The 25,863-nt window shown below is 36.1% G+C and overlaps 6 protein-coding genes across 7 annotated transcripts; 2 read left to right on the top strand and 4 right to left on the bottom strand.

Annotated features, from left to right (window-relative positions):
• The first annotated feature begins 784 nt into the window (after nucleotides 1–784).
• On the top strand, nucleotides 785–3,503 carry LOC103827742 (la-related protein 6A). The gene is made up of 11 exons (XM_009103281.3): nucleotides 785–1,172; nucleotides 1,265–1,346; nucleotides 1,639–1,733; nucleotides 1,869–1,934; nucleotides 2,043–2,122; nucleotides 2,218–2,302; nucleotides 2,399–2,446; nucleotides 2,544–2,609; nucleotides 2,701–2,862; nucleotides 2,939–3,014; nucleotides 3,118–3,503. The coding sequence occupies exons 1-11, from the start codon at nucleotides 909–911 to the stop codon at nucleotides 3,303–3,305; spliced, it is 1,212 nt and encodes a 403-aa protein (XP_009101529.1). The 5' UTR covers nucleotides 785–908; the 3' UTR covers nucleotides 3,306–3,503.
• A 316-nt stretch (nucleotides 3,504–3,819) lies between these two features.
• Nucleotides 3,820–7,796, bottom strand: LOC103827741 (DNA replication licensing factor MCM3). Its single transcript, XM_009103279.3, has 15 exons — nucleotides 7,571–7,796; nucleotides 7,401–7,507; nucleotides 7,014–7,222; nucleotides 6,819–6,949; nucleotides 6,496–6,734; nucleotides 6,175–6,411; nucleotides 5,941–6,095; nucleotides 5,639–5,847; nucleotides 5,398–5,557; nucleotides 5,108–5,307; nucleotides 4,955–5,014; nucleotides 4,783–4,872; nucleotides 4,503–4,681; nucleotides 4,192–4,411; nucleotides 3,820–4,111 (listed from the first exon to the last, which is right to left on the bottom strand). The coding sequence occupies exons 1-15, from the start codon at nucleotides 7,631–7,633 to the stop codon at nucleotides 4,055–4,057; spliced, it is 2,316 nt and encodes a 771-aa protein (XP_009101527.2). The 5' UTR covers nucleotides 7,634–7,796; the 3' UTR covers nucleotides 3,820–4,054.
• A 1,370-nt stretch (nucleotides 7,797–9,166) lies between these two features.
• LOC103827740 (3-oxoacyl-[acyl-carrier-protein] synthase I, chloroplastic) lies at nucleotides 9,167–12,107 on the bottom strand. Its single transcript, XM_009103278.3, has 7 exons — nucleotides 11,545–12,107; nucleotides 10,623–11,054; nucleotides 10,185–10,358; nucleotides 9,983–10,096; nucleotides 9,767–9,868; nucleotides 9,588–9,654; nucleotides 9,167–9,499 (listed from the first exon to the last, which is right to left on the bottom strand). The coding sequence occupies exons 1-7, from the start codon at nucleotides 11,998–12,000 to the stop codon at nucleotides 9,432–9,434; spliced, it is 1,413 nt and encodes a 470-aa protein (XP_009101526.1). The 5' UTR covers nucleotides 12,001–12,107; the 3' UTR covers nucleotides 9,167–9,431.
• A 1,814-nt stretch (nucleotides 12,108–13,921) lies between these two features.
• LOC103827739 lies at nucleotides 13,922–16,859 on the bottom strand. The gene has a single exon (XM_033272446.1). It carries the CDS (start codon nucleotides 15,338–15,340, stop codon nucleotides 15,125–15,127), a length of 216 nt encoding a protein of 71 aa, XP_033128337.1. The 5' UTR covers nucleotides 15,341–16,859; the 3' UTR covers nucleotides 13,922–15,124.
• Nucleotides 16,860–17,396: 537 nt separating this feature from the next.
• Nucleotides 17,397–19,790, top strand: LOC103827738 (dihydrofolate synthetase). The gene is made up of 9 exons (XM_009103275.3): nucleotides 17,397–17,735; nucleotides 17,809–17,906; nucleotides 17,995–18,139; nucleotides 18,223–18,285; nucleotides 18,373–18,534; nucleotides 18,622–18,816; nucleotides 18,885–18,984; nucleotides 19,060–19,194; nucleotides 19,271–19,790. The coding sequence occupies exons 1-9, from the start codon at nucleotides 17,460–17,462 to the stop codon at nucleotides 19,678–19,680; spliced, it is 1,584 nt and encodes a 527-aa protein (XP_009101523.1). The 5' UTR covers nucleotides 17,397–17,459; the 3' UTR covers nucleotides 19,681–19,790.
• A 405-nt stretch (nucleotides 19,791–20,195) lies between these two features.
• On the bottom strand, nucleotides 20,196–23,610 carry LOC103827737 (protein REDUCED WALL ACETYLATION 1). 2 transcript variants are annotated; one of them, XM_009103274.3, is made up of 15 exons: nucleotides 23,301–23,610; nucleotides 23,072–23,163; nucleotides 22,868–22,999; nucleotides 22,732–22,788; nucleotides 22,584–22,656; nucleotides 22,348–22,506; nucleotides 21,877–22,282; nucleotides 21,676–21,791; nucleotides 21,504–21,590; nucleotides 21,325–21,413; nucleotides 21,165–21,227; nucleotides 21,030–21,086; nucleotides 20,858–20,954; nucleotides 20,619–20,779; nucleotides 20,196–20,507 (listed from the first exon to the last, which is right to left on the bottom strand). In XM_009103274.3, the coding sequence occupies exons 1-14, from the start codon at nucleotides 23,331–23,333 to the stop codon at nucleotides 20,624–20,626; spliced, it is 1,617 nt and encodes a 538-aa protein (XP_009101522.1). In that variant the 5' UTR covers nucleotides 23,334–23,610; the 3' UTR covers nucleotides 20,196–20,507; nucleotides 20,619–20,623. The 2 variants fall into 2 exon arrangements, with proteins under 2 accessions (XP_009101522.1, XP_009101521.1); XM_009103273.3 differs by having other exon boundaries at nucleotides 20,196–20,545; nucleotides 23,301–23,606.
• Nucleotides 23,611–25,863: the final 2,253 nt, after the last annotated feature.

The raw sequence follows: 25,863 nt of genomic DNA, 5'->3' as shown, positions 1-25,863 counted from the left end.
TTCTTTAAATCTCAGAACTGGTTCTATTGGTAATATATAGATTTTTTATGTTCAAATTCTCGGATTAATCCGTGGGCTGCATCTCCCCTTGGAAATTAGTCTGGGCTCTTCCATAGGTCCGGGATACCCCCAGGTTAAAAAAAAAAAAATTCTCTGATTAAATATGGTTCAGTTTAAAAATTATAAACCAAAGATTTAAATTATAATTTTCAAACCAACTTTATTTAATGTATTATACTATATATATATAGCACCCGTAAAATAAATAGTTGCTATCGATACTATCTAGTTTAAGGGTTTTAACCCAAATTAAATTTAGTTGAAGAGTTTTAGCATTGAAAATCTAAAATACAGTAAATACATGTAAAATTTAATGACTCAGATTTACAAAATTAACACTTCGAACAAATTATGCAAATAGATGAGACAGATTTAAAATTTAAAAAAATATTACATACAATACAATTTGGTAATATTTTCTAAGTTACACAGTCTATTCATTTGATTTGACCTAAATATGTATATATATTAGTTAAAAATACATTGTTTCTGCAAAATTCCGATCTAAAGTACATGAAAACTAATGAGAAAACATCCCAGAAGAAGGACTAGTCTGCCAAATTGATGGGATCATGGCCTGACTATATAAAAAGCCCATCAGAAGCCCGTTAGACACAGCTCTAATGAAGTATGCTAGCTAATACGATGCCGTTTGAGCAAATGACGAAACTAACCTTTGACCGGCCACGAAAAAGTCTTCCATGATATAAAAACCGAAGAAGGAGAAGACGCGTCGGCTGAGAGGAAGAGAGACGACGACACAAGGAAAGAAAAAGAGGGGGCGGGACGTTTCTTTTTTCCAACTCTTTCTTCTTCTTCGTCCGTCTCTTCCTCTTCTCTCCGTGAACATGGAGACGCCTTCCATCTCCACCGTCAACCCGCAAGCAGTTGAAGACATGATTAGCTCAACCGCGGATATTTCCAAACCGCAACCGCAGCCGCCGTCACATGAAGTTGATTCTTCACCAGTTGCTGTATCTTCCGATGGTGGTGTTGTTGTCGTCTCGGAGATACCGTCAGATGATGGTTTAGATCACGAGAGAAACATCGGCGAGGATCGCGATCATCCTGTCGAGACCGATGATGAGTTGAAGCAGAAGATCATCAGACAGGCAAGGAGTCTATGCTCTTTGTTGTTCTGTCCTTGAACGTTAGTTTGCTGTAAGATTATAGTTTTCAATTTATGCTTTTGCTTTTGTGGCAGGTGGAGTACTACTTTAGTGACGAGAATTTGCCTACTGACAAGTTTCTTCTCAATGCTATGAAGAAGAACAAGAAAGGCTTTGGTGAGTATACATCTTCTTTGACTCTGACACGTGGACAACTGAAAGTTTGAAACTTTATGACATTGCTTGATATGCAGTTGACTTAAAAAAACACACTTTAATAGGAGATATTGCAACTGATGAACTAGAATGTGTACTTGAGGAAGAGTTCCTTCTTCTGGTGATGGAATGTATGATAGAAGTTGGCTTAAAATTAAGTTGCTGATAAAAGTCTCGTTGTTTTATTGAAACAATTTTTAATGTTACCCCATTAACATTACATTGGTCTTATTTTGTTTTTTTTCCTATGCAGTTCCGATATCAAGCATTGCTACATTCCATAAAATGAAGAAGCTCACTCGCGACCTTGATTTGATTGTATCAGCTTTGAAGGAGTCGTCATTTCTTGTAAGCTTTTTTCATACTAGTAGTTACAAATAGTAAAACTTGAAATTGTTGGGAGTAATATAGCGAGAGGGGAGTAGAATTAAATACCAGATGAAACTTGTACAGATTTTGAGCATCTACTTGGTCAACCTGCAGGTTGTTAGTTCGGATGGGAAGAAGGTGAAGCGTCTGAGTCCTCTTCCTGAGGCCAGGGATCCAAAGGTATTATTTGCCTCAAACATGAACCTCCTTCTCTCTCGGTCTACCTCATGTGTTGTGTATTTGCTTCCTTTTGGATTTTACCTTCGCTCCTAATCTGGTGTACCATAGGTTTTCACTGTTTTGGTAGAAAATCTGCCGGAGGATCATTCAGACGAGAACATTCGTGCCATATTTGGTAAAGCTGGAAGGTAGGCCTTAGCTTTATCTATCTTTTCATTTACTTCTTTCTCCCGGTTATATAATTGATACATACTTGCTGACTAAAATTTCTTTCCAACTGTAGCATTAAAAGTGTATCCATATGTGATCCAAATGCTGCTGAAGAATCAGAGAAGGGTTGTAAGAAAGACAAATTCATCCGAACCAGGGTAAGGAACTTCATGGAGAACTTTCTTGTATGGAATCACAATTAAGTATTATATATCTGTTTGTAAGTAATTGGCATTTTCTTCTTTTGGCTGTAGTTACATGCCTTTGTGGAATATGAAACAGTGGAGGCAGCTGAGAAAGCGGTGAGTGTCAATTATAAGTTTCACCGATGGGTTTGATATTTAACTGGATCTGTTTCAAGGAATGAGAGTCTTTACTTACTTTTATTAATTGGTGCAGGCAGCTACATTGAATAACGAGCAAGACTGGAGAAATGGGTTGCGAGTTAAGCTTCTTGAACAAGCAGTAAGTAATCCCTGAAGAAATCTTTTTAACTGAAACATACATATGGAATCAAACGATAGCTTTTATAAATTTCACTGTTTATTCACTATAGGTAAAGTATGCACAGAGAAGACCAGCTAGGAAGGAAGTAGATCCAGAGAAGGACAATGCAGGTCGAGTGCATGATCAAACTGGAGGTGAGGAGAACAAAAACTCAAATGAACATCAGCATCACCGTCACCATCACCATCATTCGGATACTCCGGCCGATAACGTAAGTAGAGTCTACTAAGCTTAGGATACCAAACAGCTGTTTTTGATTGCAGATTGTTTGTTTTAATCATTTTCAGGATGGGGGTGATAAAAATGGAAACAAAGACAGAACTAGGGGACGGGGTAGGCGACAGAATCATCAAGGCAGCAACGGTATTGGTACTTTCTTAAAAGAGTAAAATCCATCTTGTTGTTACAATTGAAAGTGGTGATGACATTTTGAGACCCAAATCTTTTTTTCGTAATTTTGCCACAGTACATGGAACCTCACCATCAAGTTCATCATCGTTCCATCATAATTATAATCATCATCATCCGGTGGAGGTCTCAAAGCGTCCGCCCGGCCCGAAGATGCCTGATGGGACGAGAGGGTTCACAATGGGACGTGGGAAACCGCTTTCTACTCCTCCTCCCACGTCTGCTCAAACTAGCCACGAAGTTTGATGGATTTCTCATGTGTGTGGTTTCGTTTCGCTTAAAATGTGAAACATGTATGTATGTATGTAGTTATGAATAGAGATGTTGTGTGGGATTTGGGTTTTCTTTTGGCATCTGCAAGTACTCTGAATCCTCGCTTGGGTGTTGTAGCTTTTGTGTCGTTGTGAATGTTCTTTGATGGAAAATTTTCATGTGCTCTTTTTTCTTTTTCCTCTATTTTTTTTTTCAAGTTTTCATTAATTACCCAACATCACGGATACAGTAATACAGAACATTGGTGTTGTTTGGGGGACCTTACCCGGAGAACCTGAGTCCATGAACCACATCGGACATGCTGATCGAGACTCCAATGAGAGAATAGTTTTTAAGAAATGGAAATCCCCTTAAACGCCGGTTTACAACATCATTTACCAATTTGGGATGAAGAACCGTCTTAGCCTTTGTTATAAGATTTTTGTTTTGTATATGTATTTACTGATTTCTCTGCGGGTTAATAAATAATCGTGCAAGGCTGAACGAGTGAGAACTTAATGAAGAGGTTGCATTGTTCAGGTACACAAGATCTTTAGGAAGAAAGCGACACTGACTAGCAAAAGATTTGCGTTTCTTACTTAAATAATAGATGCAAAGACGAATTAAAAAGTATGATTTAAATAGAAAAGATACTTTGGTCCCCAATAGCTTCTCTTCTCCCACACTACTTTGAGTTCTAATATGAGGAAATTACTTCTTTAGGTGCATGTCTTCATGAAGGATCAAATGATATGGACCTTTCCGTCGCTGATCATCACTTTGTTATCATCTTGCAGTTTCTGCATAAATCCACAAATAGGGTAAGTAACGAGGAAAGGTTAAAACAAATAAAAAGTGAGACGCTAGTTTTGTGATGTACCTCTAATAGAGCCATAATCTCATCTGCAGAGTAACGAGAAGCTCCAACTCCATTGTTGTTGACTACTGTCTCTATATCAGCAATAGAAATGTCGTCGAGCCTGTTTGTCCTCATGTGCTGCCCAAACACTCGCTCAAACGATTCAATCCTTGCTGCAGAAACCGTGCCGCTAAATTGCTCTGAGGGAGGTTCATCTACGTCCATCGGATCTGCTGTTTCACTGAGCGAACCAGTAAAAAGGAAAAGAAGAATGTATTAGGATTAAGGTAGCTGCGATATGGGCTTCCATGGAAGAAATCAAATTAGCTAACCTTTCCACGTTTACAGAGACATTCTCTTGATTGCCTCTGTGGCCACTTGGTGTTCTTTCTTGTTCTGATTGTTCCCTTTGACGTTCTTCTTGCTCACGTTCATCCATCTCTGTCAGTTCTTGATGATATATTGCAAAGTTCATCAGCTTCAATGCAGCCTCTGCGTCGGTCTTAGTAACCTTTAAAAACAAAGAGATATCATTTAAGAGGTGAAACAAAGTACAACTTATTCACGACCAGGAAAGACAAAACGGAAGATTTGAGATGGTTTGGTTGTTACCTTTCTGCTCAACTTCAGTTTGGCATGTGCTGTGGCAAGACGGATTATTGTCTCTAGAGTTCTTGCTGTTATGGGAAGCGTACCTCCAGTCTACAGAGATGTGAATGGTCATGTCAAATACAAGTTGCCTAAGCGAAAACACAACACTTAGCATACCGAAATGATTATTTACCTTGGTATCAGAACCTGCATTTCTGAGATCTGCATATGCTTCTGCGATACGTTCGGATGCCTGAAGATTCAATAACAAAAGAGAGATTTGAGTGGAAAAGCTTTTATCAGATATCAAATACGTAAATGTGCATGTTTAAGTTCAGTCTCTCACTTCGTCAGTGAGCTCTGGCTGAATTCGATGCTTGGCATAGTGAATGTACTTCTTCAGGAACTTAATCGTAAGAGTTTTCTCATTTGTTTGGCCTCTTTTCTTTTTCTTCCCATGCAGCATTCGGTTATACTTGACAAACACTTCACTTTCACCATCTTCCTCTCTCCCATACGGCAAGTTCCCATCTGGCCCTGCCTCCCCTATAGTTCACTCAAAAGGCAGATATGTCTCAAGTCATTGATTGTGAATGAAATGTTTAGTAAACTAGAGATATATGATTTGTAGGCTACCTCTATCGTTTTGGTAACGGTGCATGCGCAAGACGTGTTCTGATATCATGCTATCAATACCAGCATCCATTTGGTCCAACACGATAAACAGCAGATCAAAACGAGAGAGCAGCGAGTCTGGAAGTCCAATGTTCTTTGTTGGAGTCAATGATCTGTCATACTGCAGGCACAAGAGTAGATTATTAGAACACAAGGGATACTTGCTAGTTAACAGATAAGGACGAGTTTTATGCACACTTACGGTTCCATATATGGGATTTGCTGCTGCAACCACACTGCATCTAGCATTTAGTGAGGCATGGATACCGGCTTTGGCGATTGTTACAGTCTGTTGCTCCATCACTTCGTGTATAGCAACTCGGTCCTGATCGTTCATCTTATCAAACTCGTCAATGCAGACGATACCTTTATCAGCGAGGACCATTGCACCAGCTTCTAGTCTTCTTTCCCCTGACGAGAAAAAGAGAATTGAGTTTCATGAGACATAGCACTTGGGACCTTTTTCTAGCCATTATTGAAAAGAGGCTTTTAATGTGCTTTTACCTGTTTCTTGGTCAGACGTCACAGCAGCAGTTAGCCCAACACCTGAAGAACCACGGCCTGTAGTTGATATAGCCAATGGTGCAATATTCATTATTGCTCTCAGAAGTTGAGATTTGGCAACAGATGGATCACCAACCATCATCATGTTGATGTCCCTGAAAGCAAACAAAATTTGATTAGAACCAGTCATACAAGTGAACGGAAACTGAAAAATGTTTCTAAGCATGAACTTACCCTCTTAAGTGGGTTCCGTTCTTGAGGTTCTTTTCCATACCGCCAAGCATCAGAAGTATGACTGCTTTCTTGATCCAAGCGTGCCCATAAATAGAAGGTGCCAAGGAACGAGAAAGGAGATCAAATGCATCATCCCTTGCTGCAATCTTTTTAATCTCCTGTAGGTCTCGTGGGGTGTATATAGGTGCATTTGCTTCTTTGTTGAGCAGAGAGATATTATTCGCTATGAGGATAGTCCTACACAGATAAAACTCGGTCAGGATTATCACACAGTTTAAAAAGTATCATATTGAGATTAAGAGACTGTAAGAAAACACGCACCTAAATACTCCATTTACGCTACCCTTGCTTTTTCCTGGAAGAGCTTTGTAAATGCCGACAATAGCAACTCGATCTCCTGGCTTGCATGAGTCAACCAAGTCATCCTCAGCAATGACATCAACACTTCGTGGAAGCTGACCAGGAGCCGCGTTTTCAGGGACTTCTTGAATCGACAAGGTCTGGTGATCTTTGTACTTGCACAAACCATACTCAGTCACCAATAAGTTGCCATTATCATCCTGAAAACAAAAACAAAAACTTCAGTAACAGGCAGATTTACTAAAAATAATGGTATACGAACGAAATTAGATGGATGTAATTACCCTAGTGGGATAGACAGAGCCAGTGGGTAAACCCGCATGGGACGTTATGTCTCGATACTCTCGGTTGGTAAATTCACCGGTAGATGGACAAAAGTGCACACTTTTAACAACCTTTGGCCTCACAAGAGAGCCTGAAAGAAAAACATGCGTCAGTGACTTCAGAAAAACAAGAAAAAGAAAAAAGAGCGGTCTTACATTTGGTGACAATGCCCTCAACACAGACCAACGATCCAATAAACTCAGAGAGGAGCTCTCTAGGAGTGACACGGCGAGAGACAAAATGACCTTCGAATCCTACAAGGACTTGCTCTCCTTCCTTCAAGTATTTAGGGTCAATATTGCGGGTAGCTTCAGTGGCTGCGTCGCAAAATGACTGCATATACTCAATTGGATTCTTCAGTATCCTACACAAAAAACAAAAGGACTCAACTTCAATTCAGAAAATAACAGTTAACTGAGAGGCAAACAATAGAAATCTAGTCCAAATTGAAATCCCCAAATTGAAAAAAACCCTAAAACTCCAGGAATCGAAATTGATTTACAATTTTAGAGTTAAAGCGAGAGACTGGGAAGAGGAGGAACCTAGAGGAAGATTCAGATTCGCGGAAGTGGGTATGGATGTCGGATACATTGACTATGAGACGGTGACGCTTGTTCTGAACCAGCGCCTTGATTTCATCCATGTAGATCTACAAAAAACAAAACCCACAGTTATACGAATACAAGACTGAGATGGCTCGTGAGGGAGTTACGTTTTCGAGGAACTGGATGAAATCTCGCTTGTGGCGAAGCCTCGTCTCCTCCGGCACATCCATTTCGTCTTCTTCTTCGTTTGAACTCGGAGGAGTGATTACTGACTGATAGATACCTAAGGGATAAAGGAAGGGGTTTAGTGTTGTTGTGGCGGGAAATTGAGAGATGACCTGATCCCTTTTTGGCGGGATGATAGAGAGTAGTGTTGGGCCGGATTTAAATTGGGCTTTTCTGTAACCAACCAAGCCTGGGTATTTATAGTTGAACAAAATATCTAAACCGATTTGTAAAGATATCTTAATGGACTTGTAAAGCTGTAATTTGATGTCAGATATATCATTCAAATAAGTTATTGTGCATTTGGAAGGTATCCAATCAAAATATTGTGCATTTTGGTGTAAGCAAATCCGATCTCGCGCCTTTATGCTAATCGTGGTATCTTCTCAAAAGTCTTGACCGGACATCAAGATGTTAATTTTGACAAGCTATTACCCATTAAGAAAATTGCATTCCAAATTGACTTGATAGTCAGCTGGAAAAGGGCGATTTTTTTAATCAGGGATGGAAAAACACTCATACATGTGATTTAGAAATCAAACACGTGCATTTAGGTAGGTAGCCTCGTCCCAGTCGTAACTTTTTCCAACTAATTTTACCTTTGGCGAATGAGAAGAAAATGAAGCATCTATAGCGGCAGTCAGAGTTGACGTGACGACAATAGTATCAATTGGAATAGACTGATTTTTCACTAAATTAATATTAAAATATGTATTCAAAACCTACATCAAACACTTCATGTCTATTTTTATTATACACGTAAAAATATATGAATTTTGTGTATTGTTATTCAAATATGAAATATTATTCACTGAACATAGTTTGTGCATATAAATCATTTAAGGGTTTTTGAATTTGAAAAACATGACCCAAACTTGTGAGTATTGTTAATGGTCCACTAGCTTTAAATTTAGGGAGTGTTATTTAACGCTGTATTTTAGTATTTTAAATCTAAACATAGTCCAATGTTATTCAGATGATAATTCTAAATTATATTTTAAAATCTTTTGTTATAGAATATGATATTTATAATCTTATTTAAAATCTGGTGTTATTCAATGAGAAGTTTAAGTCTGTTTATAGAAAAAATATGGGATGTATTCAATCTAGAGTTTGAAGTGATTTGATTTTTATTGAATTATTAGATGATTTTATTTGAATGTAGAGTTTAATATGATTTTGTTAAATCACTCTAGAATCTCATCTAAAACCAAGAAATTTTGTTTTTTTAGACTAAGAAATTTCATGTAACACACTTTAAAATCAATTGAAAACTTAAAAAAAAAAAAATTTAATATATTTTCAATAACAATAGATATTAGAGTATTTTATGAAATATCGAGTTCAATAACAATAAATAAACAAGGTTTTTTTAAATTTGTGTTTGAATAATAGTATATTTGTCATTTTACTACAAATCCGTTCAAATTCTCAGTTATGACGACAAATCAATTAAATTCAACTTTAAAAGATCTGGAATCTCATCGTTAATGATTGAAATCAACTATTTTCTAAGTAGAGAAAGAGAGGTACATATCTTGTTGAGGAAAAAAAAAATGAAAATCCCTTACTTGAGTTTTATTCTGACACTAACACCATTGCTACAAAGATTCTAGGTTTTGTTTAGGCAAAGTATGAAAGGAACTAAGATACAACATTCCGTACAGAAACAAAATCTGAAATCTCAACCAGCTTAATGAACAATAAGAAAAAAAAGAAAGAAAAAAACTGAATGGAACTGAACCAGGAAGCTGCAAGGAAGATAATGGTGATGGAGCAGAGAATCTAAAGGGTATGAAGGAATCAGGGTTTGAATGCAGAGAATGCCACGACTGAGTTATGTCCACCGAACCCAAACGAGTTTGATATAGCTGCACCAAGAAGAAAACAGACACGCTTTATCAGAGAAACCATCGTCGGGTTTTAATCAAATGACAAAGAATGCTGGTCGTCACTTACCAACATTAACCTCGTGCTGCTTCTTCTCGTTTGCGACCGTGTCAAAGTCCACTGCTGGTTCTGGGTTCTACAATGACAAACAACAGTGTGTTAAGTGTCTAAGACACAGAGAAAACTGAGGTTTTTTGCTATGGATTATGTCGAATTGAATAAATTATTTTTTAAAAGGGGAGACGTACAAATTGGTTGATAGAGGGATGAAGCCATCCAGTGTTGATAGCCTTCACGGTGGCAATAGCTTCGAGACCTCCAGCTGCACCGAGGCAGTGACCTATCATAGACTGTAACATGATGCATTCACAAAACTGTCATGTTTAGGAAATGCAAAGCAAACCAAAACAGGAAATAGAAGGGGAGAAGATCATTAAAAACAGCATTGAGCGTTGGGGACGAACCTTAGTGGCATTGATTTTGATCCCTGAAGTGCTTTTGAACACCTTTTTAATGGCATTGATCTCAGCAAGATCACCAGCAAGAGTTGAAGTTGCATGGGCATTGATGTAGTTTACCTGCAAAAACGTTCAAACAATCACAAGCTATGAATAATATAAATATGAAATGTAACACGTAATAAAATAAAAAGTTAGTTCTTGTTACCTCCTCGGGTGATACACCAGCATCTTCAAGGCAGCTTTCAATGCAGGAAGAGACACCAAGCCCATCAGCTCTTGGATCAGTCATATGATGAGCATCACAGTTAACAGCACCTCCAAGATACTCTGCTACAATTGGAGCACCACGTTTCATGGCATGTTCCAAGCTTTCCATCACCTATTAGAGTATATATAAATTAACAACTTGCGGAAACAACATATCACATGAATGAGCCAATCTCATGGTGGTTTAAACCATCTTTGTAAGAGTAGTACAATTCAACAAGGACATTTCCAAACCTAATCAACTATGAGAACCCAAGTTTAAACAAAGCAGTGTATCAAGCCCAACAATTCCATTTAGACCCAAACACTAAGAGCAAACTGTATGCAAATTTATAGTTTCAAGTTGATGTGAAGAGTAAGAATTTGTGAGGCATACCAGCACACCAGCGCCTTCACCCATGACAAATCCATCTCTCTGTTTATCCCACGGCCTTGAAGCAGTTTGAGGGTCATCATTTCTCTGCGACAATGCCCTACAAGCAACAAAACCTCCCAACCCAATAGGTATAATAGCAGCCTCGGTTCCACCAGCAACCATCATATCAGCTTCACCACGGCGAATGTGGTTCGCAGCAGCGTAAAAGCAGTAGTTAGAAGTAGCACAAGCGGTAGAGATCGAGTAGTTCGGACCCATAAGACCAAGATCAATCGCCAACAAAGCAGAACCCATGTTCGTGATAGCGTAAGGAATAAAGAAGGGAGATATCCTCCTGTGACCTTTCTCAACTAAAGCTTGAACACCGTCTGAAAACACAGTCAAACCACCCATACCAGTCCCAACTAGTACTCCAGCTTTCTGCTTATCAATCTACAATAAGTTGAAAACTTTAGTTAAACCCATAAAGAGAAACCAAACCTCCTGACTAAAGACATGAACTTTAAAACTGAATCAGTCTTAGAAATTTGAACTTTGATCAATCTACAAGAACACCCACAAGTTGAAAACTTTAGTTAAACCCATCAAAGAGAAACCAACCTCATAACTAAAGATATGAACTTTAAACTGAATCAGTCCTACAAATTTGAACTTTGATCAATCTACACGAACGTCCACAAGTTAAAAACTTTAGTTAAACCCATCAAAGATAAACCAAACCTCATGACTAAAGACATGAACTTTAAACTGAATCAGTCTTAAAAAAAATTGAACTTTGATCAATCTACAAGAACACCCAAAAGTTGAAAACTTTGGTTAAACCCATCAAAGAGAAACCAAACCTCATGACTAAAGACATGAACTTTAAACTGAATCAATCTTAAAAATTTGAACTTTGATCAATCTAAAGAGAGAGTAGTACCGTGTTAAGCTTATCACCACCAAGATTGGCACTTTCAAGAGCCTTCTTCCCAGCGACAATGCAGTACTTCAAGCAATCATCAAGCCTCCGCTCATTCTTCCCATCAATGTACCCTTCGGAGCTAAACCCACGGATCTGGCCACCGAATCGAGTCGGGAACTTGGAGGCATCGAATCGATCGATCAAGCTGATTCCACTCTCGCCGGAGAGGAGCTTCTCGTAGTACGCATCGACGTCGTTGCCGAAGACGGAGACGAGGCCCATTCCGGTAATCACGACGCGTTTCTTCGGATCCGTCTCGCGTTTGGGAGCGGAGACGGAGGCTGATGCGGAGATGAAGGAGCGTCTCGTGGTGGGTCTCGCATTGGTGGTGATCTGATGGGATTGGCGGTTGGAAGGTGTTCGAAGTGGGTTCGGCGGAGAAGCGCGGAGGGAGGAGGATTGAAGAGCTTGCATGGCGGAGAGGGAGAGAGAGAGCGAGAGGGAGGCGATAAGTACGATGTTGTGCAAAATGTGATGTGCGTTTGCGAAGACAGCTTCAGTTCGTCAGATTTCACGAGCTGTTGATTTTTTAAAAACACCAAAAAGAAATAGAGGAAGTTTTTCTTCTAGTCCCTAACTTTTATAACTAATTTATTTTCGGCCGTATAATTATTTTTGAGGAAATTCTGATTTATCGCAATTTTAATATCATTTTTCATTTAAAAAAAAATTATAATCATTTTTATAAATAATTTAATTTTATGATAAAAGACTAATTTTTTTAAATCATTTATAAATGTTTTAAAATTATTTATAAAAGTTTATAAATTCAATTTCATCTTCTAAATACTAAAATCTAAACAATAATGATCAAACCCTAAACTCAAATATAGGATATTTTGATTTCTTGTTTTTAAAAAATGATATTCAACTTTAAGGTATTTCAAATATTAAATAAAAAAACTGATACTATTAGTTAAAAAAAAAATTGGAGTCGAGCTCTCAAGCACAACAGCACAAAATAAGAGTTAAGAGATGCCACTTGGCTCAGTTTATCTGAAAGCCTGCTTTCTTACAACTACCAGTAAAATAAGACATTTCATAGTCGAGCTCTCGTTTTTTAAAACTTATAAAATATAGATTTTTATGGATTTCTTGGTGATTAGTCTTTGAGCCTAGAAAACCTTTGAGATCACACTAAAATTATTAATATATATATATATAGATATTAAAAAAAATCTAGTTATCAAAGTTGAAAACATACAAACAACATCTATTAAATTATTAATAATAAAGGCAAACAAATAACCGGAAAATAAACACTCGGATGGCAATTTAATACTAGAGATGGTAAGGTAGGTGAACTGATTGTACCCTCGTGGAAGCATTAATCTTAAATAGCCAATACAGCAATGAAAAGAAGTAAGTGGATAGCCGGTACAAGTTGTTCAACACCTATGTTCTCTTCTTCTTTATCAAAAGTCAAAACCAATCTTCTCACCTTAACATTTAAACCAAGGAGAAACAAACTTCTCGTGTAAAGTTTTCTAGCGCGTTATGCCTACTTGTTTGAATAATAATGTACACGTACAATTATCATCATTCAGATCATGTTGGTTTAGCTTTGATTGTTTCAATGACGCAAGTTTAATATGTCTTTGAGTTTCGTCAACATGTGCGCACTATTTGATACATGTTCAACTTCTCATGAATTATTTTTACCATGCGAACGTTAAGGCTACAAACACAACCGTAACTGGTAAGCATGTTTAGGAATTGGTGGAATGAAAATTAGTGGAATAACATGAAGGAATGTAGAGAAAAAATGGAATAGATTCATTCAGTTAATTCCTTATCAAATTTTTAATGGAATAATTCACTTTGTAGTTAGTCTATCTATTTCTGGAATTGATGGAAAGACTCTTTCATTCTATTCAAGACAAATGGTGATTATATTTTGGATTGGATGGAATAAATAATTTCATAGCATCCCATTCTAAATATTGATAATCGAGTTGCATCCAAAAGGTTTTGTAATGCCATGATCACTATCTTTTATTGACTCGTACATTTATTTTGCCGGCGGATTATAGTTTTGCGTTATAATGGAAGATCGAAAGATTTGACCTTGCAAATCACTTTATTAATGATTTATAAGTGCAAATTTTTGTAACGTTCCGACCGTCCACGAGTAATAGGTTTCTCACGTTCACTCACTCGGTCCCTAGGTCCTATTTAACGACGGTCGGTGAGTTAATTTTTGAAATTCAAAATACTTGTTTATTGACCTTGCAATCACCACATGACCTTTTCTCATGTTTTATTCTCTTTCGCACGATATTAGAAATCTTCCCGATAAACCATTTATCTTTCTACTATTTCAGCTCAAGAACGCTTGATTATAAAGTTCATAATGGATGTGCGACCAAAAAAATAAGTACACTTTGATGCTATATGTGTCTTATGCGACACGAGAAATGAATCTTCGACATTAAGGAATTTCTCTATCTCAATTCAAAAACTTTCATCAAACTTGAATAAAATTGCTTACAGGAATTAGTCTGAGAGTAGTTTTCTAAATTAGAGCTTAAATCACAAGCATCTGAGACATGAGTAAACCAATTTTCTTCAAGGATAACGAGGACATCAACGATTGCATGTGTTGGTATTCTTTCTTTGAAAAGATACAGTCTCGAGAAGATGTGCATCGCCGGAGATGTGTATGCAATTAGTGGAGAAGGCAAGAATCGGTAAAAGAAGACAAGAAGAAACATATGTTCTCCATCATCTCTGATGGACATGGCGATCGGAGACCAGTAAGACATGGTGGAATCGGCAAACGGAGACCGGGAAAGACGGATGTTCAAGAACACTCGTTGAATGCTCAAAATAGGCTTAGCTCAAAATGATCGTTAAAAATAAAAAAATGTCAAAACATTGTGTATCATCCTATTGTTTGACTTTCCATTACAAAAAATAATAATCTAACATTGTGTTTGTTCAATTAGATCTGACAGAGAACCTTGTGCATATATGAGAGTCCTCGAGATCATATAGATATATGGACGTTCTAGAGAATAGATAAAATAATTGTCAAAACCTACCAAACACCACTCTACATTGTTTTTTTTGGCCTAATTCAACATATGTTCGTATAGGTTGCAATTTCCCTTGCATATACTCTGTTAGTGTGTTTCAAAAAAAAAGTACTCAGTTTTTAAATATAAACTGCTGCAAAAAAAAAAGACTTTTGACCCTTTTATTTTATTACACATGAACATATCATTACTGAGATTTGATTTGGTTGGAAACTATAACTTTAATCTAGTCTGACTATTAACATAAATTCGATTGGAATCCCAAACTAATTTTCCATAATTTAGGTGAGTAATTATGAACCTTATGGATTGCTTACGTTATACTTCTACTCTACACATATTTATGGCAAACACATTCATTATAGCTTAAAATGTATAAAAGCAGAAGCGAATAAGAAAAATATCGGTATAGAATTGAAAAAATAGAATCAAAATTTAACATATATAATCTAAGAATACAAAAAAGGGAAAAATACAGAATTGATCACAAAAACAAGGTGTTAGAATCTGCAACCGCAACAAAGAAAGAAGAAACCAAGCTTAGAAACCAAAACCATTGCTTCAATGATAGACATGATTCTGTATTTCAAAGTTTCGAAAATCGACATCTTCAGATTCAGTCTCTTCCATTTTAGTCCTCCAAGTCTCAAAAATTTCAATCTCGTCCTTTCCTTCCTCGTCTTGAACATCGAAAAGGTCCCTTTTCCCATCATCATCTTTGATCTTGAGATCCTTGTATAAAGAGAAGTATTACGTTTTTTTTTGTTTTGTTTCTGGTTTGTTATAACGTCTTGGCAGATGAACAAATGAGTTTTATACAAGACTATGTCTACGCTGTGTGGGTAATTAATAGTCGTTTGACTCGAAGCGCGTTTTCACTTTCTAAATTTCCAGTGATCAACATAGGTGTCCTGACGTGGGAGCTTTCTGTTTCTTTTTTTTCCCAAAGAACTTTCGTGGATATGTCATTATCTGTTTCTATATTTAGACATCTATCTTATGATAACAAGAGTTTTTGTTGATCTGATTGACATTCTTTTAAAAAATTTAAGAAATAGGTATCATCTTTTAAATAAGTTTTCTAAAAACTGCTATTTTAGAAAAGTTATTACTTTTGTAAAGAAATATTGTAGATTTGTGATTGTGATTGAGAAATTATAATAACAAGAGATTTTGTTGACAGATAGACATTCTTTTAGAATTTTTGATCAATAGATTCTATTTTTAAATAAATATTCCTGAAATTGCTATTTTGGGAAAGTAACCATTTTTGTAGAGAAATATTGTAGATTTGAGATTGTGATTGAGAAATTAGGATAACAAGAGTTTTTGTTGATAGATGAACATTATTTTAAAATTTTATAGCAATAGGTTGCAATTTTTAAATAAGTTTTATAGAAACTGCTATTTTGGGAAAGTCATCATTTTTGTAGAAAACTATTTTGGGAAAGTCATCATTCTTTTAGAATTTTTGAGCAATATGTATCATCTTTTAAATAAGTTTTCTAAAAACTGCTCTTTTAGGAAAATTATCATTTTTTGTAGAGAAATATTGTAGATTTGAGATTGTGATTGAGAAATTCGGATAACAAGACCTTTTGTTGATAGATAGGTATTCTTTTAGAATTTTTGATCAATAGGTTCTATTTTTAAATAAATATTCCTGAAATGGTTATTTTAGTAAAGTTATCATTTTTGTAGAGAAATATTATAAATTTGAAATTTTGATTTAAAAATTAGGACAACAATAGTTTTTGTTGATAGAAGGACATTCTTTTAGAATTTTTGAGCAATAAGTTGCATTTTTAAATAAGTTTTATATAAACTGCTATTTTGGAAATGTCATCAGTTTTGTAGAGAAATATTGTAGATTTGAAATTGTGATTGAGAAATTAGGATAACAAGAGTTTTTGTTGATAGATGAATATTATTTTAGAAATTTTTGAGCAATAGGTTGCATCTTTTAAATATTTTTTTTTTTAAAAACTGTTATTTTAGGAAAGTTATTGCCTTTGTGGAGAATTATTGTAGATTTGAAATTGAAAAATTAAGATAATAAGGGGTTTTGTTGATAGATGAACATTTTTTTAGAATTTTTGAGCAATAGGTTGCATCTTTTAAATAAGTTTTCTAAAACCTTTTATTTTAGGAAAGTTATTACTTTTGTAGAGAAATATTGTAGATTTAGAATTATGATTGAGAAATTAGGATAACAAGAGCTTTTGTTGATAGATGAGTATTCTTTTAGAATGTTTGATCAAAAGGTTCTATTTTAAAATAAATATTCGTGAAACTGTTATTTTAGGAAAGTTATTACTTTTGTAGAGAAATATTGTAGATTTAAGATTCCGATTGATAAATTAAAATAACAAGAGCTTTTGTTGATAGATGAACATTTTTTTAGAATTATTGATCAATAAGTTATATTTTTAAATTAATATTTTTGCAATTGCTATTGTAGAAAAGTTGTTGATAGACGAGCATTTTTTAGTAGGTAGTTGTAGTATGGTTATAATTTACTTAGATTTGTATAGGGGTAAAAGGGTAATACAATTTGTTGAATAATGTTTAATATTAAAATCAGGCATTTTTCTAATTATGATATAATGTGTTTGGTAGAGAGTGCAAATAAAAACTCTTATCATTATTTTGTGGGTACTTAGCCCAAATTATAAACAAAGCCCATAAAAAGAAAGAAGTTAAGAAGATTGCAAAATTAGATTTGTAAACTGTCTCAGCTCCGTGTTTCAGCTTAAGACAGAAATCGCAGAAAGACAGAGAGACTTGAAACCTTTGTCTGGTTTTCATGGTAAGCAAGTTCCTCTCACAGTAAGAATGAGAGCACTGTGGAGCCAGTTGAGTATCATTTCCAATTGCAAACTTACTCCAACAATCAGAAGACCATCCGCAGCGAATATGATTACCTCAAATCGAAATCTATCAACTGAAGATCCAGAGCTCAGAGATTTTGTAGGGTTCTTAGAATCTCTCAAAAACTACGAGAAGTCTGGTGTTCCAAAAGGAGCCGGAACTGATTCAAGTGAAGGGTTCGATCTCGGTAGAATGAAACGTCTCATGCTTCGTCTCCACAATCCTCATCTCAATTACAAGGTTCGTCCTTTCCTCTCTTCCTGTCATATACCATCTTTAAAGTTTGAATCTTTGTGTTATGCATATCTTATAGGTTGTTCATGTGGCTGGAACGAAGGGAAAAGGTTCAACTTCTGCTTTTCTATCTAATGTCTTACGAGCTGGAGGTTATTCAGTTGGTTGTTACTCTAGGTAAAATACTGAGACTGTGTACTTATTTGTATCTTGAAGTTTGAATCTTGAATGATTGCTAACATGAGCCCTTTGGTCTTCTGTGTAGCCCACATATTTTGAGTATCAAAGAACGCATTTCCTGTAATGGAGAACCTGTTTTTGCATCCACTCTCAATGATCTTTTCTATTCAATCAGACCTATCATTGATCAGTCTATTCAAGAGGAAGATGGTTCCTTGAGTCATTTTGAGGTTACTACTCAAGTGCTTCTTATAGATTAGATTATCTCTACTTTCCACACAGTTTTTCTTATATAGATGTTTCTTTTTGTCAGATTCTCACTGGGATAGCCTTTTCTTTGTTTGCAAAGGAGAATGTAGACATTGCAGTTATAGAGGTTGGCTTTTGTGCAGAAGCTAATCATCTATTTTAACTAGCTTATTATGTCTACCAGTGTCTTAAATTTGGGTTTTGGTATCATCAGGCTGGGCTAGGAGGAGCTCGGGACGCCACAAATGTCATTGAAAGTTCGAATCTTGCTGCATCAGTCATAACAACGATAGGTGAGGAACACATGGCTGCTCTTGGAGGTTCCTTGGAAAGCATAGCAGAGGCCAAATCTGGAATTACTAAACATGGTCGTCCAGTTAGGTGGCTTTTTTTATGTGTTTGCCTTTATAATCATTAGCTTATAAGCACAATGATAGATTGAGGAGTTTTATAAAACCTGTAGGTGGTTTTAGGTGGACCGTTTCTTCCTCATATCGAGGATATTCTTCGTTCTAAAGCAGCATCAATGTCGTCACCAGTTGTATTGGCATCTAACATAGGTTCTGGTTCATCAATCAAAGGCATCATCAACAAAGATGGGATTGGGCTTTGTCAGTCCTGTGACATTGTTATACAAAACGAAAAAGATGATAAACCAGTAAGCTTCAAAGACTTTTATTCTTCTATTTGAAGCAAGAACTTCATTTGTGATGTTCATAAACGCAGATTGTTGAGCTTGGTGATGTAAATCTACGCATGCTTGGACATCACCAGCTCCAAAACGCTGTTACTGCCACATGTGTATCTCTCTGTCTTCGAGATCAAGGTATGATAACATTTTTGAATATCTCTAATACTGTTTATACTAAACATTCATACCTTTCTTGATGGGCGATTACAGGATGGTCGAGAGTGACAGATGAAGCTATTCGGATTGGTTTAGAGAGTACTCGTTTACTTGGTAGAAGTCAGTTTCTGACACCAAAAGAAGCAGAGGCCTTGCAATTACCTGGAGCAACAGTGCTTCTTGATGGAGGTTTTTTGCAAATGTTTCTACTTTGCTTGAAACTTTGTGGTTAATGATATTTAATCTTTTCTTGTCTGTCTTTCAGCTCATACCAAAGAATCTGCACGAGCTCTAAAGGAGATGATAGAGAATGAGTTTGCAGGGAAGAGATTAGTGTTTGTGGTAGCAATGGCTAGTGACAAAGATCATGTGTCCTTTGCAAAAGAACTTCTCTCAGGTGTGAGACCAGAAGCAGTAGTTCTAACAGAAGCTGACATTGGTGGAGGCAAGGTTAGATCAACCTCATGTTCGGTTTTGAAGGAATCGTGGATAAAAGCTGCTGATGAGTTAGGTTTAGGGGTTATGGAAGCTTCAGAAAACAAAAGCGTGTTTGGCTCCTTAAAGCTTGCGTATGAGATTCTCAAACACAACAGAACCGGTGAAGAAGCAGGAATGGTTATAGTCACTGGTTCACTTCACATTGTATCCTCAGTCTTAGCTTCTCTACAACATTAAAGTTTCTTCAATCATCTGCTCTAATTTGTCACATCTAAGATTTTGTTGTAACAAATCAGTTTCTATTTGTTGCATCGAAAGGAAAAACAAAGATATAATTTTGGTTCTTTCTTTGACACCTTCATGACCTATAAAACAAGAACATACCTGAAATGAATTGAAACAACTCTTGGAAGAGTTGCCTTGCTCCTAAAGTCTTTCGCATACACTCTGTCACTAAAGAAGCTCAGCATCAATTTAAGTGATACTGACGAGGAATGTAGAGTTGTGATTGATGCTCCCCTGCTATGCTCTTTGAACATATATGCTGTGTCAGTTTGGGTATTGGACATGTTACATATTTCTATTATGAAAATTTCTGAACAATCTTTTTTTTGGTTACAGATCTTGTGGCAAATTAGCACCGCTCCCTCAGTTTGTCCCGCCTCTATGTGTATCTTTAATATACCTGGTTTGAAATGGTTACTCCAAGCTACTTCTGTCTAAGCAATCTGTTTATGGATTATGAGATCATATGGAAGCAGCAACTATCACCCTTCTTTTTTTTTGGACAGTTTGTTTAACTTTAAAATCACTATACATTTATGGACGAACCACAAAGATTTTGCGTAATGCTTACAGAACAAAATATAAAGAAATCTATATAAAAGGGGGGGAAATTTGAACTGAAAACAGTTGTTGCATCCATATGGTATGGCACTAGAGCAAAGCAGACTTGGTTTCTGAGATCAGGTCTAGGCTTTGTTGAACGAAGCTGAATATGCACAAGAGAATGATCCACAAATCTAACTTGTCTTTATCTTATTTTGCTTTGCTTTGATGAGATCCTGACGAAGAAACAGAAAGAACAACACGTCTTTAATCCCTGTAACACAACACAGTTTTTAGTTTAGATTTTGATGAGTAAAAATGGCAACGAGACTGATCTGTGGACTCACGGGTTTTAGCGATGAATCTGGAGAAGAACGAATGAGAAGCAATAGAGAGGAAGAGCAATGGCGATCCCAGCTATGAAGTTACAGAAGAGACGTTTGTTGTCTTTTGTAGGTACAAAAACCGTCTTGAGTGTGTTGGTTAGTTCAAAGAGACGGTGAGATACCTAAAGAAGAAGAGAAGAACACATAGAGATGTTTCAGAATGGAAAAGAACAGGGAGAGAAGAAGTTTAAGTTTCTTACAAGGACGTATATAGCAGTTGTGAGCATAAAATTGAGCATAGGGTATCCCGGAATAATAGAGAGAAGCCACTTTGGTTGCCCATCAGGCATGTTTGATCTGAAATTTGGTGAATTTGAATCAACATGAGATTAAGTTTCTGGGGATTCAAGATTTAAGTTGTGGAAAACAAACCTTAGCCATATATGAAACTGGGAAATGTAAGTCTCTAAAGTGATCTTGCCAAGCCACCTGCGCAGAGACATGATGATAATGAGGCAAGTATATCAAACAGGGAATTAAGTTAAATGCAACTGCGAGTTAACTCACGCGAAGAGAGTCAATGAGACACTCCGAAGCTGGTGTGTGAAATTCCTGAGGCATATGTAAACACTGGATCCATGGAAACCAAATGACGAGTCATGTTTCAGTTTCAGCGAGTAAGATAAGAGCTTATAAAATGACGAACGAGAGGATTTATGCACTATACGTTATGGGGATCCAAGATGTGTATGGGTGATACATGTTGTAACTGGTCTTGTCCAGCTTGTAGATGCATTCATACCACACGTAGCCAACCTAAAATTTGAGCAAACGAGAAAAAATATATCAATGAGTACAATTGGATGATGCAATCAATAAGATCAAAAGATGATTGAGATGACTTACAAACAAGGCAATAGTAACTATGGAGGTCTTGATTGATAGTCTTTTCTTCGTTTCACACTCCTCTAACTTCTCCATCCATCTCTCCACCTAGAGAATGATTTCAAGTATTAAAGCTTATTCACTGCACGAAATAAAAAAGAAGCTAAAAGTGCGTCTATGTTTAAAAGCTTACAGTTGGATGAAAATACGCATAAATCATCCCAATGATCCATATGTAGCGGTCAAGCCCTGATCTGAAGTGCCATTCATGTAACCGATGAAGATCAGGCTTTGCAGGGTCATTGTAACCTGCACTTATTCACACGCAATTTCCAACTATTACAAAAAAAAAACCCCATTTGGTTCCATGTGGAGAACATGATCATAGATCTACCTAGCAAGAATGTTAATGGACTCCAGAATATTTCAAAAGCTCCAGGGATTTCCCACATGAGAAAGACGACGAGGAAGCATGAAAATATCTTGAGGGCCATCACTGATCCAACTTCATTGTACTTGCTGAAGATACCGAGAGCTCCGTACACCATCAGAGTGAAGAGAGTGTGCATTGGGCAGATGTAATACAACATATAGTCGTTGTTGAGAACAATACAGCAAAATGCTACAAAGAAGTTGAGCCTCCACATCATCTGCGCAAAACGTGCAACGGAGAAATCCTTTCTGATGTAGTAGTAGGAGAAGTTTCCAAAACCAGTCATCCAGACATAAGCAGCAATGAAGATACGGATTGCGTTGTATATCTCAGCCGCGGCAAAGTAGTGATACATTAAGAACAAAACCTGTTAAAAGATTCAGACATTAGAAACCGAACAAATGATGATATATCGCCAGTAGAGATACTTGCCTGCATCCATCCTTTCCACTCTTCGGTCTGGTGGCGATTAAGGTAAAGAATGGATTTCCCACTGATGGGTGACTTGTCATTGTGCTTTCTGAGAGATGTCATGGCTGATACTATGATGAGAAGAGCGTAGAGAAAAATGAAAAGGTCACGGTTGTAGTTCTGTGAAAGGAAACCAAGTACTACTATGAGCAAAACCATTCTAATATCGAAAGTAGAATACTGAAAGACATGGGTACCTTGGTTGAATCTCCAAGCAATTCAGTGCGGTCACAGATATAGAAATATATTAAGATTGCACCAAACTCCGACCTATGTATGATTCTGAGTGTTAACATAAGGTAGTAAACAGAGATATCATCACTTCCTGAGGTTATTTTCACTTACATTGCTCTCAAAGTTGCTCGGTGTTCCAGCAAAAACGAATCTTCCATACTCAAAAACCTATTATAAATCATAGAAACTCTAGCATCAGAACTGCTCTGGAGAGTTGTAATAATAATGAGGTAGAAGAAGAACCAACCTGATAATGTTAGTTCTGATGGATGAGTTATGAAACCTTACAGATGCAGATCGAGCAAGACCCCCCTCCAATAAATCAGCTTTGTCATCGTCTACAACGCCTCCCAACTCAACAAGATTATTATCCGAGTGACTGCATTACAAGAATGCAAACTCCCTATCAAAAAACTAAACTCAAAAGAGAGGAAGACAAGAACAAACTTACGGTTTCAAGGGAAAGAAAGACTTCCTGTACTCGAGTAGCTCCGAGTATATCCAACCTATAAATATTGGGATCACTCCTAGCAGAAAAGATACCTACATGAAAGGTTAAACCTTTGAATCAAAGACTGGATCTTTATATGGCAAGACTTCAACTTTATCATTTAGTGTTTGTTTAGTGATCCATCCATTGATAGGTTCACTCACTGCAAACATTAAAGTAGAAATTGTACCTGACCCGGCGTAATCGGTCCCGGATCCACCATTTGTCGAGGATCTCAGGGGAATTGAAATTACCGGAGATCGAGATTTGAACTTTGAAGACGACGATGAATGTCGAGATAAGTAAGAGTGATCTTATATCTCTCTAGCAGACTGTCGTAATAAATAACAGAGAGAGTTTGCTTGAAGAAGAGAGAATGTCGTTGGGGGAGCCGTCGTTTTCGATCGCCGGCGATTGGTTTTTCCGAGCGGTTCGGCGTACTGGTTACAGACAGTGACGACTCCTCCACATTATATATTTTTTTTATGCCATCTCTATTCACTTCAAATAAATTTTTATATTTAGTAAATATCATTTTATTTTTAGAAAATAGCATTTCTTTATTAAAAATCATTTACCTATTTTAAAAATTTATAAATGTTTTTTGTGTCAAATATAAAATATAAGTTAAATAGATCATAGGATGTCTAAATTTATAAAGAGAAAAAAACCAAAATAGCACTAAATCAAGTTTTTGTTCTCGAACTAGCACTCAAGGCCAAAAGTCACAAAAATAGCACTCAATGGGTGAGATTTAGGGTTTAGAATTTAGGGTTAGGGTTTAGAGTTTAGGTTTTAGGTTTTAGAGTTGAGAAGTGAAGTTTTGGTGATAAGATTTCAAATTTTGAAAAATAAAAAAATTTAAATTTTTCAAAAGATAAAATGTTATTTTGGTTATTTTAGTTTTTGAGTGCTATTTTTGTAATATAAACTTAGAAATGTGCTATTTTGGAGATTTGCCCATTTATAAATGTTCTTTTTCATGATTGTTTTACGATGTTTAGTAGCTCATATGTCTAGTTTCCATGCTATTCCTTAGCTAAAAAGTTAGAGCACAAGATATACTGTATATTCCTATATAAGCTAGGTATGACCAGATATAATTGCTTTAAAAGAGATATTATCGATTAAAATTTGATTTAATAGAATGTGTATCTAACCAAAAACAATATATATATATATGAGATACCAAACAGTCAGTCAGATCCATAAGACATGTCCTGCCATGTACCAATTAAATGATTTAGAGTCAGAATGGTAGCATGATAAACAATTAAAGTTTTTTAATAGTAACAAAAACATATGCATCCGTATATATGTAGAGATTTTGTTAATAGAAAATGCGGTACGGTCCAGTCTCATCCGTTACCACTGAACCTTAGCCTCAGCCAGCTAGGACTGCAGTCCATAACCATAATCATCAGTTTGATCGGATGAATTCGTAGGCTAAAATATTGAGTGATCCGCAAAGAGAAGATCGACCATACTTATATCTCTTCTAATCGGAGGGATGTTAAACGGATCAGTCAGCTTTCATATAACCTATCCACATCAAAAGGATTTTAAGGGTCGAATTTGTGAGACGCTCTAGCAGAAAAAAATGTTCCAAAGGCTGACTACCGTTGATATATCACCAATATGAAAACAAATAATTTCTCTAACATTGTGGAAAAGGATCGTAGAGCATAAAAACTAATGTGGTTTGTGGATCTAATAGCAAGCTTTGATCTCAAGATGTATGGACTTGTCAAGCAACTAACTGGCGTCACATCCCATAGCCAAGGGATAATGTGGCCTTGATAATAATTAACAAATATTTAATTTGTATCAAATCTATCTAAATCTAATTTACAAGAATATGTATGATCACCAAAAAATGATCTCACGTTAGCTTGGTTCCTTACTTTTTACTTAAAAGAATTGTATATGATTATAACATAATTTGAAGATTGTTTAGATTTAATGATTAGTATAACCGGTCGCTCACATGAAGAGACGTGTGAAATCAAATGAATCTCCTGTTAAATTCCCAATTATTTGTTGAGATTAGTGGGTGATTTGGTACATTCAAAATTCTGTAACATATATATTAAGTTTGTTTTGTGCGAGGTGTACTGTTGTACCAAGAAAACAACAACTATTTTTGTAGACGTGCGATATACGCTTAAATAGGTATAAATTCATTTTAACTCAAAATTGTTTATATATTATATATTTTAAGTGATGTGGTCACACATAGTTAAGTTGATATATCTTTCTAGTCTAAATGTAGTTAAGTAACGCATAAACAATCTATAATACATATATTATCATTCTCACCGATGAGAGAGAGAGAGGAGAGATTATACCTGGTTCGGATGACATAATACAAGGTTTCGTCGGGAACAAGGATAAATTAGGGCAGAGGAGAGAGAGACGATTGATCTAGATTTATACTTGAATCGGGTTGGTTTTAGTTGACATGGGCTTTCTCAGCACGTCAACCGACTAACCGGTACTTTGTTTAAGAACAAAAAACTAAACTACTAAAATATAAGGAAAACAGTAGATTACCTTTTTTTTGTAACACAAACAGTAGATTACCAAACCGGTACTTTGTATATTTTAATTTAACTGCCATTGTCTATCTTCTGTATGTATAAATGTATAAACTATGTTCATAATGTACTTTATATTGTTTAAGAATAGAACTTGTAACTTTGAAATATTTTGTTGTTTGTTCAACGCATAAAAACCTGCTAGTACCTTTTAGA

The sequence above is a fragment of the Brassica rapa genome, chromosome A06 (genome assembly GCF_000309985.2).
Source record: "Brassica rapa cultivar Chiifu-401-42 chromosome A06, CAAS_Brap_v3.01, whole genome shotgun sequence".
Classification (NCBI taxonomy): Eukaryota; Viridiplantae; Streptophyta; class Magnoliopsida; order Brassicales; family Brassicaceae; genus Brassica; species Brassica rapa.
The sequence above is the reverse complement of the archived record's forward strand: the minus strand, read 5'-3'. Positions and strand labels throughout refer to the sequence as shown.

What these genes read in the sequence shown, in the direction of transcription:
- LOC103827737 (XM_009103274.3), bottom strand. Translation starts at nt 23,333, where the DNA reads ATGGTGGATCCGGGACCGATTACGCCGGGTCAG. An exon ending in GACCGATTACGCCGGGTCAG is followed by an intron (nt 23,164 to 23,300) that starts GTACAATTTCTA and finishes CCTTTCATGTAG; the next exon opens with GTATCTTTTCTGCTAGGAGT. An exon ending in ATCAGAACTAACATTATCAG is followed by an intron (nt 22,789 to 22,867) that starts GTTGGTTCTTCT and finishes GATTTATAATAG; the next exon opens with GTTTTTGAGTATGGAAGATT.
- LOC103827742 (XM_009103281.3), top strand. Translation starts at nt 909, where the DNA reads ATGGAGACGCCTTCCATCTCCACCGTCAACCCGCAAGCAGTTGAAGAC. An exon ending in CTGAGGCCAGGGATCCAAAG is followed by an intron (nt 1,935 to 2,042) that starts GTATTATTTGCC and finishes GGTGTACCATAG; the next exon opens with GTTTTCACTGTTTTGGTAGA. An exon ending in GAATCATCAAGGCAGCAACG is followed by an intron (nt 3,015 to 3,117) that starts GTATTGGTACTT and finishes ATTTTGCCACAG; the next exon opens with TACATGGAACCTCACCATCA.
- LOC103827741 (XM_009103279.3), bottom strand. Translation starts at nt 7,633, where the DNA reads ATGGATGTGCCGGAGGAGACGAGGCTTCGCCACAAGCGAGATTTCATC. An exon ending in AGCCAGAGCTCACTGACGAA is followed by an intron (nt 5,015 to 5,107) that starts GTGAGAGACTGA and finishes TTGAATCTTCAG; the next exon opens with GCATCCGAACGTATCGCAGA. An exon ending in AGATTATGGCTCTATTAGAG is followed by an intron (nt 4,112 to 4,191) that starts GTACATCACAAA and finishes GGATTTATGCAG; the next exon opens with AAACTGCAAGATGATAACAA.
- LOC103827740 (XM_009103278.3), bottom strand. Translation starts at nt 12,000, where the DNA reads ATGCAAGCTCTTCAATCCTCCTCCCTCCGCGCTTCTCCGCCGAACCCA. An exon ending in ATCCCTCTATCAACCAATTT is followed by an intron (nt 9,655 to 9,766) that starts GTACGTCTCCCC and finishes TTGTCATTGTAG; the next exon opens with AACCCAGAACCAGCAGTGGA. An exon ending in GCAGCACGAGGTTAATGTTG is followed by an intron (nt 9,500 to 9,587) that starts GTAAGTGACGAC and finishes TTCTTGGTGCAG; the next exon opens with CTATATCAAACTCGTTTGGG.
- LOC103827739 (XM_033272446.1), bottom strand. Translation starts at nt 15,340, where the DNA reads ATGATGATGGGAAAAGGGACCTTTTCGATGTTCAAGACGAGGAAGGAA.
- LOC103827738 (XM_009103275.3), top strand. Translation starts at nt 17,460, where the DNA reads ATGAGAGCACTGTGGAGCCAGTTGAGTATCATTTCCAATTGCAAACTT. An exon ending in TAGACATTGCAGTTATAGAG is followed by an intron (nt 18,286 to 18,372) that starts GTTGGCTTTTGT and finishes TGGTATCATCAG; the next exon opens with GCTGGGCTAGGAGGAGCTCG. An exon ending in TCTCTGTCTTCGAGATCAAG is followed by an intron (nt 18,985 to 19,059) that starts GTATGATAACAT and finishes GGGCGATTACAG; the next exon opens with GATGGTCGAGAGTGACAGAT.